Source organism: Mus caroli, chromosome 14 (assembly GCF_900094665.2).
Source record: "Mus caroli chromosome 14, CAROLI_EIJ_v1.1, whole genome shotgun sequence".
Lineage (NCBI taxonomy): Eukaryota > Metazoa > Chordata > Mammalia > Rodentia > Muridae > Mus > Mus caroli.
Window position 1 is genome coordinate 111,809,760 of NC_034583.1, and position 23,897 is coordinate 111,833,656.

Consider the following 23,897-nt stretch of genomic DNA (forward strand, 5'->3'; position numbering starts at 1 on the left):
ATTTTTTATTTTCTTGTGTTTTTCAAATTGTATCTTGGGTATTCTAAGTTTCTGGGCTAATATCCACTTATCAGTGAGTGCATATCAAGTGACTTCTTTTGTGATTGGGTTACCTCACTAAGGATGATATCCTCCAGATACATCCATTTGTCTAAGAATTTCATAAATTCATTGTTTGTAATAACTGAGTAATACTTCATTGAGTAACTGTACCACATTTTCTGTATCCATTCCTCTGTTGACAGACATCTGGGTTCTTTCTAGCTTTTGGCTAATATAAATATGGCTGCTATGAACATAGTGGAGCATGTGTTCTTATTATCAGTTGGAACATCTTCTGGTTATGTGCCCAGGAGAGGTATTGCTGGACCTTCTGGTAGTACTATGTCCAACTTTCTGAGGAACCGCCAGACTGGTCCAGAGTGGTTGTACAAGCTTGCAATCGTACCAGCAATGGAGGAGTGTTCCTCTCTCTCCACACCCTTGCCAGCATCTGCTGTCACCTGAATTTTTGATCTTAGCCATTCTGACTGGAGTGAGGTGAAATCTCAAGGTTGTTTTGATTTGCATTTCCCTGATGATTAAGGATGTTGAACATTTTTTCAGCCCCTTAGTCCAGTGGGGAGACATGGATGTGACAGTGCCCATGGGATACAGGTGCGGAGTGAGGCAGTAGGCACAGGAACACTCCTGCTGCCTTGACATAGCCATTGCCTCCCTTTCTTCTCTCCTCCCATGCTTGCAGGCCTTGTCCTTAGGAACTCTTGCTTACTCTCACTCTTCTCTATGAAGCTCTGCCCTCTGATCACCCAACAGTGTCTTCCAAGTGGTTTTTGCTTCTCTTGTTTTCTTTTGTAGGATTTAAGATAGTCATCATTAAACATATGAAGTGGCCTGTCCAATACAAACAGTCTCTTCACCTGTTAGCCCCCCCGTCACCAGCCTGTAACTAGAGGGGACTTAAGCATCACAGTTGTTATCACTATGATTTTTTTAAAATACCAGATAATATACATTCTTTTGAAATTTGAGAGGCTTGAATGAAAATATAACCTGCAATATTAATTTTAGGTCCATGACTGAAGCTAGAGCCTAGATACTAAAAGGTGCTAGTGTTAATAATACTTCAAAGATAAGAAGAATATAAATGTGTGACCCTAGGTTTTAATTCTGAACTCCTTACTTTTTAAAACAAAATTGTAGGAAAATTTTGTATTTCTTTCCTGGTAGCTTGACCTACATTTTCTGCTCCATGTAATACCAACCATACATTTATATGATAAGACTAGCTTTGTTCAGAGCTTCGACAGCCTTGGGTGGATTCCAGGACTTACTGGAAAGCCAGGACTAGAGAAGACAGAAGACATAGGCTGTGCACAAGATGGAAACCATGACTGTCCCTGCCTGGTGTTCCATGGCATGGTGCCAGTCACTTAGTGTTTATGAAGTTGCAAGTTACACAGTTTACTGAAGCTTAGTTTTCTCTTCATGGTTTTAGTCTAGCTGATATGCTAAGGTAGTTTTTTTTTTCCAATTTCACACTATGGGGGAATATTCTATATAGTTTTACAAGTAAAGCATTCTTTTTAAAGAAATAAACTTTATTATTATTGTGTGTATGTATGTGCCTGTGTGTACAGAGGTGGGAAGTGTCAGAGAGTAACCTGGAATCCTTTCTCTCCTGTTATCTGTAGATTCCAGGGACTGAATGTAGGTCCTCAGGCCATGGAAGCACCTTTATTCTCTTAGCTCTCACCACCTTCATTCTTTACTACATTATTAGTCGTATCAAATAGGAAGAGCAAACAAGCCCCAAGTTCCTACACCACGTTATGTTGACTGATTAATTTCTGTCTTAGAAACTTAGCACATTTGTCACCGTGATTATTTTACTGTAATTGAAAAATAGCTTGAGTAGTTAGCAAAAAATAATAATACTTAAAAAAGAGTAACTTATGAAGGACTATCACAATTCCACAATTCAGGTTCAGAACACGGGGCAAGGATGGCATGAATGCCCCCACAGAAGAGGGAGTGGTTCCACAATTACAGCAGACTGATGGCTGTTGTTTTTTGAGTGTCTGCCTTTTAAAAATCTCTCCATTTATATCTGGAAGCTGCTTAGTCCAAGGGTGGGTTTAGTGCAATGAAATGTGAAGTGTGGTCCTCAACTCTCTTATTCCATACATCAGTGTTAGAGGAAATTAGTTTATTGATAGAGAATAAAATATAATTAACTCTTTTTCTTTCTTTCTGCTTCAGAGTACCAGTTATTAGGCCTGATGTGGCTAAGTGGGAGCTCTCGGTAAAGTTACATGACGAAGATCATACTGTCGTGGCATCTAACAATGGGCCGGCATTTACTGTGAGTTTTGCTTGTTTTTTTTGTAATCTTCCATTATCTAGGCAAATTTAGAACATTTTTAGCCTCTCTGGTGTCTCTTCACAGTCTGCAGCATAGCTTCATGTTTGTCTATATGAGCTGAATATAAAGGGGACTTTTGATCCTTTTATGCTAATTAGGAAACACATTTCTGGATTTAGCCACATTCTAAACTACTCCCTGGTTCACTTTTCTTTAGTATTCATTGAAAAATCATAGGTTTGGTTTTGTGATTAATTATCACTCCAGTCTGTGCTGGATGTGCTAGGGGCCAGAAGCCTTGGATAGATAGTGTCATCTTGGGATTCCTGTGTGATATTCTTGAAGAAAAGCTTACCTCCTGGTGCCATTCCTTTTCTTATGAGGAATATAAAATCTCTGTGAAGCATCCAGGACAGAACTGTAGTATTTTAAATTCTGGTCTACAATGAGCACAGGCCACTCAGATTTAAGTGTTTATACCATGGTGTGGATGATACATCTAAAATCTGTGACTCAAGTTCACTGGGCAAACACTGAAGGTTTGCTGATTAGAGTGTAGCTTTGTGTGTTTTCATGAACAAGAAAGTGGCTGCATTGTTAGCATGATAACCCTTTACCCACAATCTCTTCTGTGATTTAGTTGCTTTGAGATACATATTGTTTGGGGAAACAAATGACTTTTGACAGAAGACTGGAGCAGAATGGAAACCAAAATAATGTAATTTCATTCTAAATCTGATGAGGCTCCAAGGGCTTGGGAGGTTTTTAGTCTCCATGAACATACACAGTGAGAATACTATCTAGTCTTTCAAAGTATTGAGCTCCAAGATGAGGAAAATTAATTGACTTGACTTATAATAATTTTCTGGATTCCAAAGTCTTTCTCCTTCTCTCTTATGCAACATGATATAAAACTGGTTAGGACAGCACAAGAAACACAAAGCTTAGTGTGTTCAATGCTTTAAAGATGAAGAACTAAATTTATTTTGAAGACCATTCATTTTGAAGGAAAAGGTCTGAGTGGTTTTGATGTGTAAACAAACTAGCTTAGAAATGTGGTTCTTCAATGACAGACATCTGAGCACAACACATTTACTTTAAGTGTTTTGCCTGGTGTTTGCCTGACTAACTGCTCATAAGTGATTCTTAGGAATAAATAATCTTTCCGACCAGGCCAGTGGCAGCAACCTTTGTAAAGACTCTTCAAATTACTACTTAAGAATATCCAGGTTTGGACTGCCAGCTCAGTGGGTAAGGGTTCTAGCCTCACTAGCAAGATACCATGGCAGGCACTCCTCCCCATTCCTTACCCCTGCTATCAATCAACCAACATTACAAAAAATATCCAGAATCTCTAGGCTACCCATGGTTTACTAATTTAATCTTTGTACTAATGAATACAAACATCTAAATGGTCAAAATAATACTTAGCTTTGCTGGTTAGAGAATAATTTTCCACTATCTTAAAAACCTTAAAGTTAATTTTTAAGGTTAGCATATAAAGTTCTGGCATTCCTTTTAATACTGTCATTCATACTTTGTTGAAATTTCTTTGTCTTTCCTACGGCCTTCCCCCACTTTTCCTAGTTCTCTTCCACACGCCCAGTCCTCTTTGTGCTTTTAAATTCTTTATAGTTCATTTTCCTAAATTTAGTTCAGTTTCTTTTATTAAGAGAACAAAAATACTTTCAAAAAGCATAAAATCGCTTCATTTAAATTAAAATTAGAGTCCCTTCCATCCTCCTAATTTCATGTTATATGTTATATTGTATCTAATACAATTCAATTTGTATTAGAATTTAAAAGGCTGGGTTTGGGGGTAAAGCAGTTCCTAGTATGCATGAGGCCCTGCACTCTATTAAATCAACAGCAGAGGCCTACTCTGGAATGGCAGCATGAGGTGTTCCGTGGAGCCACTCTTCAACAAAGTGCCATCATGTGAGAGTGGTGAAAATCTCCATCTTTAGCTGCTGTGTGGTTGGGTGTAGAAGACTGGAAGGCATCAGCCAAGAAACTATCACGAAGAAGTGAGTTCTGCATGGTTGCAAACTCAAATCCGCTAAATATCTCCTCATTTGCAATGGTAACCCCACAGGGAAAACAGTTCCATTAGTCTACAAGTGCAACACAGAAATCGTAAAGCACACATGGTGACATGCACAAGTCATGAAGCACACATGGTGCGGTGTGCAAGTCTTTGGAAAAGGATGAAGGAGGAACACAGCCTCCTGGTTATGAACTGGTTAGAAAGACACAGTCATTGCTTCCTTATGATCTAAAGACTCCCTGTAATTCCTGAACTGAGCCAAATTTTTGTCAGACCCTTAAATTCATGTGAAAGCTTAAAGATGTAGGATTGTCAAAATTATCTTTAAAACAATGGATAAGTCACATTTTTACCCTTGGTGTACTGAACTGGAGTAAGACCCTTACATCAGGGCAGACAAGTTGATTACTGGGGTAGGAATAATTCTCTAACCATTTGTAGTCCTGAGAACTTGGGGTGTTCCCAAAGCCATAAGATAAGCAAACATGTAGTGGTTCCATTTAGGAGGTGATGATGTGTGTGCTGGGTACTGAACCCAGGGCTTTTATACCTAAAAAGCATGTGCTCTACCACTGAGCCACATCCCTACTTCAAAGTGATGCTCCATAGAGGCACTAAAATGATTCAATAGAGGAATGGGTAATCCTTTCTGCAAATGGTGGGATATCCATATACAATGAATGAGATTGGATTCCTTCCTCATACTGAAGGTAATATGCAAAATTTAGCCAACATGAATTTAATCCCTAAAGGAAAGAGCTAAGCCCTCTTCCTGACTTTAGATGTTACTATATTTTACTAGCATAAGCAACACAGGAAGGATGAATAACATTTATTAAAATTAAAATGTTTATGTCAAAAGACACCAACACAAAAATGAAGCCAAACCCACAAAAATCACTTAAACACTGAATAAAATCATGTGTTGAAAAGATATAAAGACCACCCTTAATAGGGAAAAGACAAGAAATTCCAGTTTAAAATGAGTGAGGACTCTTGAGAACATTCCAGAGACTATAGCCCGTCAGTAGCATGTGACAAGCATGTCTTGTACCACAATGCTTCCAGGAAGAACAAATCAAAACTGTTGAGTACAAAAACTTTCTTCTTGCCCAGGTCGCTGTCAGGAGCTAGAAGCAGAGAAACTAACACCCGCATGTTCTGTTTGTGGTGCCTTGGAATTTCTCAGAGGGTTAAACATCTGGGGTGTATGGAACCTTGGCCTAGCTCTGTCTTGTGTATTCACTTAAGTACTTGTGTCCTTATTACTATACTGGACACATTCAAACTTTAAATCATATCAAAATTTTCAAATACTAGTTATGGGACCAGATGGCAGCATCACAATGGTGAATTAAAAGTGAGTGTATGTATTCATTTAGCCTTTCTGCAAAATAATTTGATGACATTCATAAAAGATTCATATTCTTTGGCCTATTAATTGTAGTCTAAGAACTCTATCCTAAGATATTCTGCTATACTCATAGATCTATGTCAAGACCAATCATCACCCGAGGCTTTTTCTGACAGCTGATAGGAGCAGATCAGAGACCTAGAGCCAAACATTAAGCAGAGCTCAGGGAACTTCACAGAAGAAAGGGAGGAAGGATTATAGGAACCAGAGGGGCTGAGGACACCAGGAGAAGATAGCCCACAAAATCAACTAAACAGGGCTCATTGGGGGCTCACAGAGACTGAAATCATGGAACCTGAATGGGTCTGCACTAAGTTCTCTGCACATGTTATAGTTGTGTAGCTTGCTGTTTTGTTTGTTTTGTTGTTTTTTGAGATTCCTAACGTGTAAGTCCAGGGAATCTGACTCTGCCTTGGAACCCTTTTCCTCCTACTGGGTTGTCTTGCCCAGCCTTGATATGTGGATTTGTTTGTGCCTAGTCTTATTGCATCTTGTTATGATATGTTCAGTTGATATCCCTAGAATGTCTACTCTTTTCTGAAGGGAACTGGAGGAACAATGGCTCTGGTGGAGAGGAGAGGTCATGTGGGAACTGAGAGGAGTGGAGGGGAGGGTAAGATGGAATAAATTTAAAAAAATTAAAAGTGAACCAAAAAAAACCTTCCAGCTGCCTGAACAAAGGGAAGTGTGTGCAGGAAGAGGAAGTGTTTGGGAGGTGTTACCAGTGACAACCTAGAGCACACTCACATGTGAGTTTACCAGTGACAACCTAGAGCACACTCACATGTGAGTTTACTAGTGACAACCTAGAGCACACTCACATGTGAGTTTACTAGTGACAACCTAGAGCACACTCACATGTGAGTTCACCAGTGACAACTTAGAGCACACTCACATGTGAGTTTACCAGTGACAACTTAGAGCACACTCACATGTGAGTTTACCAGTGACAACTTAGAGCACACTCACAAAGTGTGAGCAGGGACTTGGTTCCCATCATAGCTAGAAAACCACACTGGAGTGTGAGAGAAAAAAAGTGTTGAAAGTCAAATACCCCTCTTTAGCGTTTAATGTGTGTGTGTGTGTGTGTGTGTGTGTGTGCACCATGTGCATGTCTGATGCTCACAGAGGTCAAAAGAGAGTGTCCAGCCTCCTGGAACTGGAGTTACAGAGGGACATGAGCAACCATTTGGGTGCTAGGAATTGAATATAAATCCTCTGAAAGAGCAACCAGTGTTCTTAACCTTTGAGCCATCTCTCCAGATCCCCAGAGATATCCTTACTATGTAGGAAGTTTAATTTCTTAAAGATTATTACATTTCACTTATTTGCTTTGTGTGTTCACTCAAATATGTGGACGTCAGAGGGCAGGTCATGGGCGCTGGTTTTCTCCTTCACCGTGTGGGTCCCAGGAGTCAAAAATCAAGTCGTCAGGCCTGGGAAGCGCCCTGACCAGCTGAGTCACTTCACCAACCCCCAACCAACCTACACCTTATAAAACAAATTCAAGTGTGTGTGTGTAGTTCAACTTTTGGGAGTTGGTTCTCTCCACTCTTTGGGTCCTAGGTATTGAACTTAGATGGTCAGGCCTGGCATCAAGAACTTTCATCCAGTGAGCTATCTCATTAGTCCTGTTTTTTTTTGTATGTTTGTTTGTTTGTTTAAATTTAAATTTAATTATTGTTATTGTAGGGGAGTGCACAGTGCATGGAGGTCAGGGACAACTTTCAGGACTTGGCTCTCTCCTGTTACTAGTGTCCTTCCACGGTGGCTTCCCAGGGTTGAACATAGGTCATCAGCCTAGTATAGCAAGTTCATTTTGTCCTTAACCATCTTGCCAGCCCTAATTCCTTACTCTATGTTTTCTTAATTTTACTCTTATCTGTGCTCACAGTGGTTTGTAGTTATATTGTGGTTTGTAAAGTTAGGTTAGCCTATTCATAGATGCTTTGCTGAAACAAATGCTTACCTGGATCTGTTTTTGCGAAGACCTCATGCTGCCCTATGGATGGCACTGCACATGCCTCACTCATTTAGTTCTTAGAGTTCCCCTGATGTGTAAATGCTGCTGGGCACAGAGAAGTTCAGAAGCTCAGGCTCAGAGTCATAAAGGAGTAGATGATTTAACTCTGCTGGACCATGGACACAGCATTGGTAATGTGAGGGTTAGTGATCTGAGAAGAGGTAGCTATTGTGCCTTTATATCTTTGGCTAGAGATACAACTCAGACCAAATACCCACCTAGCAAGCATGCTGTCCTGAACTTAACCCTTACCACCACACACAAGTTTAAAAGCGTGTGTGTGTGTGTGTGTGTGTGTGTGTGTGTGTGTGTGTGTGGTGTGTTAGCTTGAGCTAGCATTTGTGGGCACACCCATGCTAGAGCACAGCATTGGCTTCTCTCATTCTACCATGTGGGCCCCTGTGACAGAAATCAGGTCCCCAGGCTTGCTGGAATGCAGCTTTATCCTCTGAGCCATCTCACTAGCACTCCATTACTTTTTAAAAAGTATTTATAAACCTTGCTACTACTTATAAATGTTAATATTATGATAATGATTTTTAGCAATGATTACATGAATTTTATACAAGTAATTATATTTTTTCAGAGTCTTTTGAGGTTTGACAAGAGCATTCATACCTAAAGAGTTTAAACTCTCATTTTGTTTTCTTAATAATGTTCATTATGGTTGATTCAAAATGATCTTATCTTTGGATGCCTGTGGTGGAGGGAGGGAAATGTTGTAGAGTAATCATATCATTTCAATTACCACCCTGTATTTTTCTTCACAAAGAAAAGATACAGTGATGAACAAAAGGATAAAAATAATAATTACATATGGATGCATAATAAGAAACAATTGCATACTCCTTGTGTGGTATTTTCCTTCTCTGATATAACCAACCTTTCCCCCTTTGCTCCACCACTACATATGTCTAGACTTCTGAACTAGGAAGACATTCCACCAGCTTGTTTTTATATTTGAAGAGCATTTTGGAAATTTGGTTTTAAAGCAGAGCCCTGTGAGCAGTTTTGTAAGATGCCATTGTAAAATCCGGACATTAATTGGATGAACTTAGGATGCCTATTAAGTGATTTAAAAAAAAAATAAGACCATTTTTTTGAAAAAGACTTTAGTCTTATTTTATGTGTATGGTGTTTTGCCTGCATGTATGTATGTATGTCTTGCACCCTGGTACTTTAGGGAGAGTCACACCTGAAACTGGATGGTTGTGATCCACCATGTGGGTGCTGGGAATTTAACTTGGGTTTTCTGAAAGAACAGCCAGTACTCTTAACCACATAGCCATCTCTCCAGCCCCCTTGCCAGTTTTTAAAAATGTGAGCATCAACCAAGGAATCAAAAATGTCTTTAGCAAGGTCATCCCATCTCTGTCCCTTTATAATAGAGGGAAATGCTGAGGGATGTAGCTACTGTGGCTTTCATATCCTTCTAGAAATGAGCTATTGACACATGCACTGATAAACATTTTTGGCAGATTTTAGAAAGGCCTTGGGCCATGACAATGACATTAGTAAATAAGGCCAGTTAACTATTAGAATTTATGACAACTTTTAGCTTTCTCAACATTTAAAAAAAGTATTTACAACTCAAATCTATGTATGACAAATGAAGAAACATTGTACTTCCTGTAGAAGACCAAATGGTGTGATCTGGTCCAGGGAGATGACTTTTGCATGTAATAGAAAATCAAGATCAGGTTTTTAAGTTAGCCGACATACTTAAACTTTTTACTTCTGTTCTTCCTTTAATGTGAACTAAATGCTATGATCATGTGAACTACTTGTCAGACTGTGTGTGTGTGTGTGTGCGAAAAGTACAAACAGATTCTAAACGAAGCAGAATTTGAAAAGCTACATTTGGAAGAAATTATTTTCTGACAGCGAATTTTTACTAAATGCATCGTGTAACATGAAATTTATTCAGCAAAATGAATTTTCTTGAAAAAAATTCTTCCAATTGAAAATATTAGTAGAAAATTAATCATTTTTTCCTTTTTCAAGATATTTATCAGGAGACATTGCCTGTGGCCTGTTTTTGTTTTGATCTTTTTTTTGAGTGTGTGATTGGCTCCTGCACAGTGAGAACAATGACCACCATCTTCAGGCCAGCTCAGGGTGAGATGATGGACAGAAGCCATCTTCATATACAGAAATGAAAATAAATGCTGATATGTTATAGGTGCCTTGATATAAAACACACAGGAAGCAATTGGACAGGGGGAGTCTCCTAGTCAGGTGTTCGGGGCACACTGATAATCCCAACACTCATGAGTAGGCAAGAAGCAACATTTATCCACAATCAGGTTGGGCTACACAGCAAGTCCTTGTCTCAAAATCACCCAACCGACCAACACACATAAACCCAAAGTGTCACCTCAATTTATGTTCAAATGTAGGGAGTATAAGAGAGTATCCATAGCAGTATTGTTTGTAACTGCAGAGAATTCAAACAGCTCAAAGGTTGAGTGTGTTGATAGTTAAATATCTGTGGCAATGTCAGAACACTGACATCCTGTGCAGCTGATAAAAAATGATTGTGAATCCGTTTTACATGCTGTTTCATTAAGTAGTAAAGGCAAAGTATATTCTTTAGTAGAAAGAGAGTATGTTAGGACTGGTGTGGTGGTACATGCCTTTAATTTCAGGAGTTGGGAGGCAGGGCAGGCACATCTCATGAGTACCAAGCCAACCCAGGCTGGACAGTGAGATTCTGTCTTGAGCAGGGTAGTGATAGGGGGTTGTGTCTGCTTATTATGTGACCAGAATGTCTTTGGAAGAAGCCACAATGTCTTCCGAACCAATGTCTTCCGAAGACATTCTGGTCACATAATAAGCAGACACAACAATGTGGTAACTGTAGTTGTTGCCCTGATGTTGGGAAGCCAGCTGCATGGCTCCATACAATGCCTAGGCTACCCAGATAAGTGCTCAGATACATTTCTGGCTCATTGGAGAGTGACTGGGCATGGGCATAGGACCACAAAGCGTAGTTTCTGAACTGTCTTCAGCTGGAACTCTGAAATTGCAAGTAGATTCTACAGACCACAGAGTAGTTGGAGAAAGTGAAAACATGTTTGGTTCCTCTCTGTGATGCCCCCCCCCTTTTCTTCTTAGGTGTAGAAACATCTCAAGAGATGCTTGCTTGCTGATAGCACTCTGAAGATTGCTTTCAGGCTCCCAGAATTCATAGCTTTACTGATTGTGAAAGACCTCGAGTATTTTAGGGAGTAGAGTGGCTTAAGGAAGGAGGTCCCAAAGTCACTTTCTGTACCACTGTCACTTCATACCCTGAGATCCAACAAGCCAACAAATATCTTTTCAAATCAGACACAGCCAAGTCAGCTTGATATCTGATGAAGAGGGTCAGATAAACAAGGCTGTGGAAAAATCAAGCCTGAAGAGTAACTCGCACAGCTTGATCTGTTTATATTTTAAATGTAGCCTTTCCAGTGGGTATCATAATCTGCTTTTCAGCCAGAAGCCTGAATTTTCATAAAAATGTGAGGCTCCTGCCCATGTAATCTGGAAAATTGCCCGTCTAATTGGGAGCAGGGCTGCACCTGCACCCTCTTAAATGGCTCAGGCATGTGGCGCTTAAGAGCCAAGTTGCTTGTTATGGTGCTAAGTGAGGAACAAAAATAAGCTATAGACCTTCAGTTCCTACTACTCTGGAGATGAAAAGCACTAAGTGGGGTTGGTGGTTACCGTATTAGAGTTGGCAAATACTGTGATTAAGACTTCAGCTGGGTTTTAGTATTATGTTCAGGTTTCTGACACTCTCTGAAGTATTTAATTTCAGGTAAAATGCTTAATGTTGACACAAGATATCCAGCTTTAGTTCAGGTCATTTAAATTTATAACTGTTATAAAATATATGCAGTAGTATGGTTGTATCTTTAGATAGTGACTGAATTTTAACAATAAAAATATTAACAATTATTTTGTTAATTTTGCTTATGTATATATTTTTCATCACATTTTTTTTGTTTTTTTTGTTTTTTTTTTGAGACAGGGTCTCACTGTGTAGCCCAGGGTGGCTTTAAACTTGAGCAAATCTATAAGTTCCCTTTGTGCTGAGATTACAGGGGTCATCACCATTCTTGGCTCCATTTTCATATTATATTTTTGCATCTCAAGCTTCTTTACAAATTAAATGAACATGGAAACCATCTGTTGAAATGCCCTTGAGTGACTCAGCCACCAGATACACTGTTATCGTTCTGTCATCATCATAGTTGCAGTGATTGTCACCATTGGTTACTGTGTCCTGTGACATAGAGAATAGAAACAGTGGTCATCAAGACAGGTGATATAGCTGACTTGTTAGCTCTGTTGAGGCTGACAGGCATATGAATGATGACAGAGAGAGTGGGTGCCATGGAGAACAGATAGGGGCTCCTCAAACCTGGACATGAACATGGGTGTGGGATTTCAAAGGAAAGCCAGCCAGCTTGAGACCTGCAAAAGGGTGGTTGGTGGCACAGGGGATGAGGTCACAATCTTTAGGGCTTATGTAAAATGTATAAAGAGAATTAAATTGAGGGAATGGATGAAACTGTGTATATGTGTACATGTGGCATCTGGGGCCAAAGGAGGTGGGATTAAACAGCCTCCCTCACACCTGTGGATACCACTTGAGCTTGTGGGCCTTTGGGATTGGTCTGAAAGGCAGTAGAGACCACAGAAAGCTTTTCTTCAGGACACCTGACAGTGATCTGGGTTAGAAAGACCACTGTGTTTCCCTTCTAAGGAATAAGTTAGAAAGGCATGATTGGAGTTGGGGAGGGCTGTGCATGGAGGAGGTGTGGGTCTTGTGGAAGGATGTTGAGGTACACAGACAGTAACAGCCTTTCCAGCATCAGAAGTTAGGGGTAAGTAGGCATTGAGATGAGAATCTGGCTCTGGTTCTTGAGTTCATGCTGTAAGCCATCTCAGTACAGCTCTGTGATGAAGACAAAGAGGAGCTCAGGGTATCTGTCAGCTGGCTGAATGACAGTGACACTTGCTAAAATGTGTGCAGAGGGATCAGAGATAATGAAGGTGACTGCAGACCTGTTGAAAGAACCTGGCATTGTCCACTGGGTGGTTGTGAGTGAAGTTCTTTGGCCCAAGGGAGTGTGCAGTAGAAGTTTGACTCTCAGTTGCACAGAAACAAGTTGAAGGATGGGAAATAGAGGAGAGGCCAAGGAGGTGTCGGACCTGTGGTCCACCAAAGATGTCAACAAGGGATAGGGAATACTGGACAAAAAGCAATGTAAAGAACCAGAGCACCCTGGTTCAAAGCATTGAAGCAGCGGCAGAAGAAGGAAGACTGAACTGTGCCCATGTCAATGGTGTCATCAAGACAAGATGGAATATTGAAGTTGAGATAGGAAGAGTGTGCATGAGTGACTCGTAAGAAAGGTGAGTTGGATGTGAAAGAACACACATCTTAGTGCTCAGGTAGGACGTGGGGCTTTCTTAAGGTGAATAGTGAGGCCACAAGGAAGAAATGTTTGAAGATTAAGAGGTGGGGAGAGCTTGGAGGAGGTGGAGGTGGAGGTGAGGGGAAATGTCAGTCAATCCTCCTGGAGGCTGCTCTGATGGAGAGGACTAACAGGAGGAGCGTGGTGGCCGTGAAGTGCTGCTTGACACTGGAGAGAAATGACTTCCACAAAAGAGGCTGAGGTGCAGCATCCTCTGAGCTTCTGGTTCAGGAGTGGGTGCAGCATGAGTTGTGTGCTTAGATCTTGGACAGGAGGTTTGTCCCTGTGCCAGAGGACAGGTGTGTGTGTGGGTAAACACAGCACAACCTGACAGCAATTTAAGCTATGGGTTTCTATTTTATTCTAAAGTTATTTATCATCTTGGTCATCTCTTATATGCAAAATATATTAGGTATGTTGTAGAGAATGATACTGACCAACAAAAACAGTGTTTAAATTAATATGTTGTAAAAATGACATGTTTTGATTACTGTTGTATTTTTAGTAAACTTACTTGGTTGCTGTGGGTAATTCAGGACCTCACACATGCTGTGGAAATCAGTGTCATCAAGCTATCCTGTCAGCTCTGGAAGTTTTGAAAAATATTTACATTGAAAAGTATATGGATCTTTCATATTTAATTAAAATTTCAACATTGTTATTAGCAAAGTTTATTAGAGCTTAATAGGTTAGCTCCCGACAGTGTATTTTACCTTACCATGGTGAGATGAACTTAGTTATTTTATAGTTACTGTGTGTGTGTGTGTGTGTGTGTGTGTGTGTGTGTGCCTGTCTGTCTGCCTGTCTGTCTCTGTATATATCCCACAGTGGTGGTATGGGAGCCAGAAGACAATTTTTAGAAGTGAGTTTCCTCTTTCCATGTAGGTTCTGGGATCAGACTCAGGTGGCTATGCCTGGCCACAGCAAGCACCCGGAGAGTTGTCTTTCATCCCCTTCAAATGCATTTTTATAGAGTATCATGTAATCACTTTTGAAGACAAACTCCAAAATGAAATATGTTTAGAATTATAAAATACTTAAATAACTTTAGGTTACTGAAAGGGTATGGTGAGCACACTTGTCAGGAATGGAGAGATGCCCAGTAGTTAAGAGCACATACTGCTCTTAGAGAAGACTGGAGGCTATTTCCAGCACCCACATTAGGCCGCGCACAACCACTTGCTAACTCCAGCTCTAGGGTATCTGCTGGCCTCTGCTGGCCTTGCAGAGCAACTGCACTCATGTATACATATCTTTATACAGATATACACTCACACACATTATTGGGGGGAAAAAAGCCACAACCTTATATTCTTTGTGTGCTAGATAGTTTTATGTCAATTTGATACAAACTAAACTCATTTGAAAAGTAGAAACCTCAATGAAGAAAATATACATAAGATCTAAACCTATAGGTAATTTTCTTAATTAGTGATTGATGGGGGAGGACCCAGCCCATTGTGGGTGGGCTAGTGGTTCTGGGTTCTATGAGAAAGTAGCCTGAACAAGCCAGTAAGCAGCACCTCTCTATGGCCTTAGCATCAGCTCCTGCCTCTAGGATCCTGCCTTATTTGAGTTCCTGGCCTGACTTTCTTTGATGATGAACTGTGACATGGAAATGTAAGCCAAACAAACCCTTTCATCCCCTCAACTTGCTTTTTGGTCATGGTGTTCCTCAAAACAATAGAAACCCTGACTAAGACAAGTTAGTACCAGGATTATGGGATATTGCTGTTACAGACCTGACCATGTTGCATTTGGAAGGATTGTGGATGGACTTTGGAATTTTGGGCTAGAAAAGCCATTGAGTGTTGAGAGTTTAGTGGACTGTTCTGTAGGAGCTTGGGAGACAAGAATGTTGAGAGCAGTGCACAAGATGGAAGCCTGGTTTGTGAAGTTTCAGAGGGAAGTTTAAAGACTCTGTTGGGGGCCATTTGCTATTTTGAATTAAGGTTTTGTGGTTCTGATCAGCTGGGGCTGAGGAGTCAGCTGTTATCACCAAAAGACTAGCACTACTGGTGTGAAATGTGTGCCTTACTGACATTGCTGCTGGTCAGCTGGGACCTGAGAGATTAGCAATGATTAGGAATAGCCCAGCATCATTGGGGTGAAATCTTCTGGGAAGTGTTTCCTGAGATTCTGCAATAAGCTGTGTTTCAAGTGTGTCCTGGCTTCCTTTCAATGGTGGACAATGCTATGGAAGTGTCAACCTAATAAACCCTTTCCTCCCAAGTTGCTTTTCATCATAGCAACCCTAACTAAGACATTTTGATATTTCAAATTTCTTCATACTCTAAAACAATAAAAAGGACAAAGTAAATGTGTTAATCTAAAGGTTTAAATGTGTATTTATGTGTTGTGAGCACATGTATCTCATGGGAGATTGTAAAAGGGTCAGAGGACTCCTTGAGGGAGTTGGTCCTCTCCTTCCCACCTAGGAGGTCCTGGGGATTGAGCTCAGATCATCAGGTGTGGAATTAAGGATCTTTACTTGTTAAACCATCTCAGTGGCCTTGATGTTTTATGGTATTGGATTTTGTTTTTTAGAAAAAAAAAAACCTAAAAGTTTTTGTCTTCCATAAAGAATGTGATTTCGGGGTTTGGAGTGCTTGCTGTGCAAACCTTATCAGGTGACCTGAGTTTGATCTCTTATGCTATGGTGGGAAGAGGGAACTGATGCCTGAAAATTGCTTTGACTTCCACATGTGTATCCAGTACATGTGCACCCACACTCACACGATAATAATAAATAACAATTTAAAAAAGAACAGGATTTCCATCTTTTAAAAGTCAAATCTGGAGAATATTATATTCAAGCTAATTAGTTTTGATTGTACAAGTGGAAAAAAGTAACCAGCAAAGAAAATGCAGATTAATACTATATTTAGACATCAGAGCATCTGGAAAGTTACCAAAAAATTAATTGACAGAATTGGTCCCATGTGTAAAGACTTCATGTGAGAAGGAGAAAACGGTGTTCTTGTGGCAGCTGGCTCCTCTGAGTAAATCACCTGCTTATCTAGAGTTTTTTTCTGCAGCCCATTGTGGTAGAGAAAATGTATCTTTTCCTTCTAAGCCTCAGCTGGGCCCCTGTAACAAAAGGCAAGTTAACAAGGGGGAAAGCACACACATTTATATAAAAGCACTTGAGCCTGACACAGAAGATTTCATAATGAAGAGACAAAGAAAAGTTCTAGACTGACTTTAAGTCGGGAGGCATGGGGACTGCAAGAGGATGAGCTGTTTCAACTAAGGGTGGTAGATGGGGGGCAGTAAGCAGCGCTTCCAACAGAAGGATGCTCTTGCCCCTCTGCAGTGAGGAAACTCTCTCTCCCAACTTGCTTCAGGGAAGGTCAGAGAGTCTTTCCGGCACCTGTGATTTCTATAATTCCTAAAGCTTAAAATATTCCATATGCCAAGGTGCATATTTTGGTGTAGCTTATGTCTACCCCTTTGGCTATAGAGCGAGCTTCCCAAACTTCTAGAAGCTGTTACAGCTGCTTGTGCTTATATATGTATTGTATATTTGGTTAACTTAGTTACAAAATGTATTCAACAACATTGATATTCAGGACATTTAAAAACTGCATTCCATACATGCTGTAGAGTACATCAGGCTTATAACGTTGACTTTAGGAGGCCGTTGTGAACTTTGTTTCATTCAGCTACTTTAATTTTCACACTTTACTTTTTAGTGAAGTTTTTCAAAGGTTTTACTGCTTTGCTATGCTGGAGCCCACGTCTTGTGCTAAGCAGGCACTCTCCCCTGCAACTGGACCCTCATCCTCTTTGTGTTTCTTATGCCAGACTGTACCTGGCTGGCACTCATGGGAATTGAACGCACAAGTTGATTGCAAACTGTACTTTTTGAGTTCCCTTTTTGTATAATAGGGTAACTTCTCTTACCAATTGTGAAGTATTTGGTGTATATTGCAGACCGTGTTGAAGTAATGACGCCAGCAAACCATCTGCCCTACTCTTTGCTACGCTTCGCCTTTCTCTCTGTGCTAGAGATGTGTGCTTGTGTGTAGGCTTTCATCCTATACTGGAAAGTTCCCTTTGAGTTGGCTTTAATTTATTCATCTGTCATGGGATGCCTCAAATTTGGAGAGTAGGGGAAAGTGGCAAAGAAATTTTTAGTTGTGTTAGAAACCAAGTTTTATTTGAAACTAAGCTGTGCCTCCCTGAATTCACGTTTGAAGAAAAGCACCACAGGATGTATGCAGACCTGACCAGAATCCAGCTTCTATAGGCCAGTTCTTCACTTGAAAGAGCACACAAGGGCAGGAAGGTGGCCCAGTGATGTACTCATGATGACTGAGTGAGTGCAGTCCCAGAGACCAGGCTCTCTTGCTGGTGAAGCCTTGCCACTCATCTGTCCATTCAACTGTCCACCCATCCATTCCTCCTTTCCCTGTTGTGCTAGAGTTTGAATTCAGCTTCTGGCATGTATTAGGCAAGTTCTTGGCCTCTGAGCCTGACAGCTGACTTTTAGCTGCTGTATGAATGGCATTGGTTTATCTCTCTATCTACACCTTATGTGGGAGGGTGGGTTGGAATTTTTTTCTACTTTGTGGCCTTGTCCATCTACTGTTGGTCTTTATGTAAAAATGTGATTGCCCCATCTGACTGCATGTGCCTGCCATGACCAGTAATGAGGTTAGGAGAAGCCTCAGGGGCAAAATATTAAGAGTACTTAAATCTTTTGGGACAATGTTCTAAATTCTCACCACAACTTTCTCTTACTACTTCATAGCTTGAGTAAAGGCTGTTAAGTAGAATATTTTTGTTAAAGATGATTTTGAAGTTCTTATCTCCTTCTGTTGGCTTTCATCAACTACCAGAGTCTTTATATCAAAATCCTGGTTTGGTGGTTCAGAAAAAAGTTAAATATGCTATCATGTCAATTCTTGAGTTTTTAGCCACACACTATCAAGTGTGTACAGCACTTTAAATGTTGGCTTTCCATCTTCCTCTAGAGGCCTTCCAGAAGCTTTGTTAAGTGGGGCCGGGGGCTAGCACGGGATTCCCAGTGGTGATGAGTGGGAATGTCGTGCCCTCGCTGATTTAGTGATGAGGTAGTTTTGAATCTTGGCATGACTCTTTCAGCTCTTGGAATTCCATAAAAACAACATCATCGTCATGGAGCCTCAATGTGCAGCAGCTGCACTGAGTGTTTTGATGTCTTCGCAGAAGGCGGACAAGGGCTTCTCTTTGAAATGTGTGAGGCGACTTGAGATGCCGCTGCTCACATGGAGTTAATTAGTCCTTCCTGGGACTGGATGTCCGCTTGTTGCAGCTGAATTCTCATTCCACTCACCCATAACTAGAAACACCTCGCTTCAAACGGGTTTCTTCAAAGAAAGAGGGGTTTCGGGTTCTGTGTTTTACAGCTTTTTGATGTTGGTTTCCCTTTAACTGAGAGGACCTCATGTTTATACAACTGTTATTATTAAGCAAACATAGCTGGCCCCACCAAGGCTCCTTTTGTACCAGGCTGGTTAGGCTGGCCATCCGAGATGAGATGTGTGGAATAGATCTTGCTTCTCAGACTCCCACAGCAGCTGTGCCTTTCCAGATTTTGCTTGTGAGTGAACTGAAAAGATGGCACTAACCTGTGTATAAGGCCTGTGTGAGTGCCCATATGAGGTTACACCCAGAACCTGGAAATGGGACCAGTGTCAATCACAAAACAAAGCCAATTTTGTCACAGTGCAGGTGGTGCTTGCTCTGGCTTATTTTACCCATGGCACAGGTCATTGCATTTTCCTCAGTAAACATCTTGAAAAAAAGATGCTCTTCACAGTACATTATGACTTTAAAGTGTGCTGAGCTAGTAGTACTTTTGAAATTAGCTGCAAAATGTCACATTTCAATAGAATAGCTTGCTCCTTGCACTTACCCCCAATAATGTTTTCTTCTCTCTTCTGCTTACTATGTCTAGGATCCAGTATGCTCCCCCTACCTTAGCATCTTTTCTCTTCTCCGTCCACATCCCAGTTACATCTCTGAGGGTTGTGACATTTTCTAGGACTGTACTCGTACATTCACTGTGCTCTGATGGGAAAGCTCGGGGGCCTCAGAGGCTTTCCATCCAGGAGCGCGTGGTTTGCATTTCAGATCTTGGTGCTAACATCCAAGAAGTTTTTTTATAAAAAAGCTCAAAAGTTACTTTTATGTTGCATATTACCTTGGCCTTTAAGGAAAGATAAAATCAGCTTTGGCTATTGAAGTTTACTATTGTTTCAGTGCCACAGTTCACAGACCATTCTTGGGTCTTGTTCCCATCCAAGAATCTGTGGTCTCAGGCCACCTGAGGTTCCTGCCTTGGATCTCAGCCATAACTGATCCTTCCTATCTCCCCACCAGCTGCCATGCTGCATAACTGTGGCAGTGTTTTTTTTTTTTTTTTTTTTTTGACTCAATGATCAGAAATACCTGTCAGTTAAAACAGTCAAGGAAAGCTTAAACTAAAAGAGTATGTTGAGCAATGACACCATCTAAGGTTATAATGGATGGAGCCAGGCCATAAGTTGGTCATTGAGCTTTCTATTCTTGATCACTTGTTTTATGAATTGTGGCTGTTGGGTGGAACTCCTAGTGTTAGGAGAATGATAGACGTGACACAGAAATATTTTATTACATTTATATAAATGTACTCACTTTGAAAAATCACAGGTATGGTGTCCTTTTAGTGGTTTTTGCCTTTACAACAGTAGTACATGGTTCCATAATTTTCTTTATTTGTTGGCAATGCTCTAAAAATCTTGGGAGAAATGCAAAATATCAAGAGTCGGAATGTTAGTGAGTTGTCTTTTATGTCAATTTGCAAGACAGCTTGTTAGGGAACTATTTCTAGCTGGTGAAGTTAATATGCAGTACATCACAGTGGTCACATTTTTTATTATGCAAACAGAGCAGATTTGTTGACATCCTACAAGTCAAATATAAGGATATAGGCCATCATATTCCATCCTCCATTTTTTTCCAACTTAGTAACGGAGCTAGGTTAATTTTTTCTAACCAAGTTCAGCGTGGGGCCAGGTAAGGGATGGCAGAGAAACAAGTTTATACTGTTTTGAAAACAACACTCTTTGAAGATAGTGAAACTTCCTCTGTTTCTCACAATTATGTGACTGTAAGAGGAAGCCATTTAATTCCCCTGAGCTACAGCCACACTAGTGTATTATGAAGCAATGGTAGACAGCAAGACAAAAAGGGGCACGAGACAGAGATGAACTTAGATTTAAAGCCTGAGCCAGGATGGGTGGGCTGTGGAAGCCAACAGGGGCCAGGTATTGTTTTAGAGCCCTAGTTTTCCTCATCTATAAAATTGAGATAATATCTTCTAGGGTTTTTGTAAAACTCAAATGAGGTAAGGTATGTAAAGACCCTAATAGAGTGGTGAGTGTGTGTGTGGTAGGAATTTAACACTGTTCCTGTTTCACCTTACATGTGTAAATTCCACATACTAGTTTGGTTTTTTTTTTTTTTTTTTTTTTACATAATCCAATAAACTTTATACTCTGCAAGCAGATCTCTTCCCATTTGCAAACAACATGTGAATAATTTGTATAAACAGTTAAACACACAAACATTGACAAGACTTGTCAGTGTTAATTACTAGTCTGGATTCTAAAATAATTTTAATTCATTTTTCATATGAAACCCTTGTTGAGGCTGTAACACAATAGCTCAAAGGCACATCTAGAGATAGTTTTCATGTCTACGTGATTTGGGTAAGTTTTGTTTAATAAGACTAGTGAAGCCATCACAGACTTCTGTTCTCTTCCTTCTCTGTGGCCCTGGGACCCTTCCAGTACTTAAGTTAAAGTCCGCAGTTCCATTTTCACCTATTGTAGGTGCACCTATGCTATCATGGTGCCAGACTAAGTACTGCTCTTGGGCAGTTTGCTCCAGTATCCACCCACCTTTGCTGATTCTACAGCCACTTTCCCAGGTATCTTGTTCATATATTCTGTTCTTCATGGCTGTCCTACAGCCACTTTCAGAGTGACCTTTCTTTGCATTGCAATATCCACCCCACCATGTTTTTCTCCTGCCCCACTTGTCACCAACAGGAGTCTCTGACCTCCTAAGGTGACCACTTCAATTGGAATCTTGAGCAATTTTTAACTGTGCTGTGCCGCAGAGCCTTAGATGATTCTCGTTTATGAAACCCGATTCGTGATCTCTCTGTTGTAGGATGCTCTGAGGAGTCGATTTGTGGGATGTGTATTAGATGCCTGGTTAATGCTCCTTTTCTTTCTTTTAGAGCCATTTCTTTGAACAAGTGACACAATTTAAACAGCTGGAAATAAAAACAAAGGACACTCATAGTCTAGATATTACCAGAATTGAAATTTCTGTTTTGATTCAATGAATGTTTCCTTCCTAAGGGAGGATGTTATAAAAGAAATCATGGTGTTTAAACTTTAATAGAAGGTAGACACTTCTAAATATTAAAGTTCTATGAGCACAGCCTGTTCCCTGTGTGTTCTTGGGGTCTTACTTGTTATGTCTGCTCACAGAGACTGGCTTACATTGCTGTTGCTCCACTTGATCAATCGAGTTTTTAGATTAAAAATTGTTGGTTGTGTTTATATGTGTGATACAGCTCTCATATGGAGTATGTCTAAGGAGTCTGAGGGAGAATATAAGCATAGCACAACTTCGTGTCATAAATAAAGTCCGTAGGCAAGACTTGTTGAGTAACGATCAAACTCATTCAGTTGGACAAAAACTACTCTGTTTATTCTTAATCTAGTGGCAGTGACTTACAGCTGGTATGCATATTCCCTTATTCTAGTTCAGCATAAGTAATAGAAGGGCTGGGTTTAGTGCCTCTATGATCAGATCTGAAAGAAACTTGGAGGAATTTGTGATTTTGTTTTCAGGATGCTACTGAAAACACCAAGGAAGTGTGAGAGCTGCTTGTGGTTGGTGATGTGGGTGGTAGTGGGTGCTACTTGTATTTGTTTACCACAGACTAGAAACAGCCTATCCATTCTCATTCCACACCACTGGTTTGGGTCCATTCATTGACATTTTAACTAAAAGTTGCATCCAAGTCTAATCTTTTAGTTTTACGTACCACATATGTTCTAAATGTTTGATAGGCAAACTACTTCCTATACACAATACATTGAAAACTTTACCTCACCGTTTCATTCTTGGATGAGTATAGCATTCTAACATGTAATTAAACTGCAATACAAAAAAAATATACTAACTTACAAGGAGGAGATTATTGCTAGCATTCTGTAGATCGTTTGCTTATTCAAGCATATACAAACTTCAACAAGAGGAGGTAATTTTGCTTATATTTCTTGATTTGAATTGTTCTACTATTTGGCACTGGGTGGAAAAGGGAAAAATCATATTGAAAGCATTGTTCTGCTAATGAAGTTGCTTGTCCTCATTTGTGCCAAATTTGGCAGGTAAAATTACCATTTATTCTACTAGCTGGAGCTTCAGAATAGATCGTTGAGGAAAAGTAGCAATTTAAGTAATGACACCAGATAGAACATGCTACATTGTGTACATCTCCCGTGCTTTCCGTCTGTATTGACATGCAGCTTGTACTTCCTGTCACGGTTGCATGGTTACACTTGGCCATTAAGCACTTCATTGGGTCTAGGAGCACTAGTCAGCTGTGGGCAATGTACTCCAACTGTGGGCTTGAAACAAATATTGTTACCATTAATTACTGTGCACCAAAGTGAAGCATCTGACCCAAAGATAAACCAAAGATTGATGAGTTGTTTTGAGTATTTTAAAAGTGTTTTATGAGTTTAAATTGTGAGCAATTCTTCAAATGTAAAGATGAAGCGTATGCTTGAATGTGTAAGTATTAGAGGTACCTTTTGTTGTTCATGATTTCTGCTACATTATGTATTTCTGTATCATTAAAGAAACAATAAGAAACCTTGCACTCAAATGAGAAAAATCTCAAAATATTAGGTAGATATTTATTTTCCTCATGTGTTTAAATTAAATGCATAAATTTACATTTGATAATCTTGAAATTGTTTCTTTCAATTCATAAATACATATTTGAAGTAAATATATAACTCATTAAATTTCTTGTATATTGAATTTTCCTTGGTTATAAAACTCCAGATTAAAACAAAATATAGTTTACAGATGAATGCTAAATTTGTCCATCTCCTGAAAAAGAAGAAATAGAAACTTAATTTGGAAAACTTACTTTAAAAATAACTCAGTACAATTAAGAAATTAAGAAATTATAGTCTTGCAAATGCTATCTCAGAGCCAGTTGGGGTGGCATCACTCACTCCTTTCTGCAGGCTAACCTAACTGGTAGGCAGGTGCAGATGTTACAAACTCTAACATGGCAATTGACACTAATTGGCATAGTTGTTGGCAGTCTTCTCAGAAAACAAAGGGCTGAATGGTTGAATGGATTTAGCAAACTTGAATGATAATAAGAGTTTTTCCATGCATCTTGAATTACTTTTGTGATCCATACTAATGGGGACACTTTATTATGACCCCATCTTTCAATAAATACAAATTGGAGAAAGCACTCTATGCAGGATATGTGGTTAGGACTGGTT

At 39.9% G+C, this 23,897-nt stretch overlaps 1 protein-coding gene across 2 annotated transcripts in view; it reads left to right on the forward strand.

Moving 5' to 3' along the window:
• The window catches only part of Pcca (propionyl-CoA carboxylase subunit alpha), a 329,396-nt gene that overhangs the window by 191,355 nt on the left and 114,144 nt on the right, over nt 1–23,897 (forward strand). For both annotated transcript variants that reach the window (XM_021182607.2, XM_029468862.1), the window contains one exon: nt 2,263–2,365. In XM_021182607.2, the coding sequence (XP_021038266.1) occupies nt 2,263–2,365 (103 nt within the window). The remainder of the gene's footprint in view (nt 1–2,262; nt 2,366–23,897) is intronic.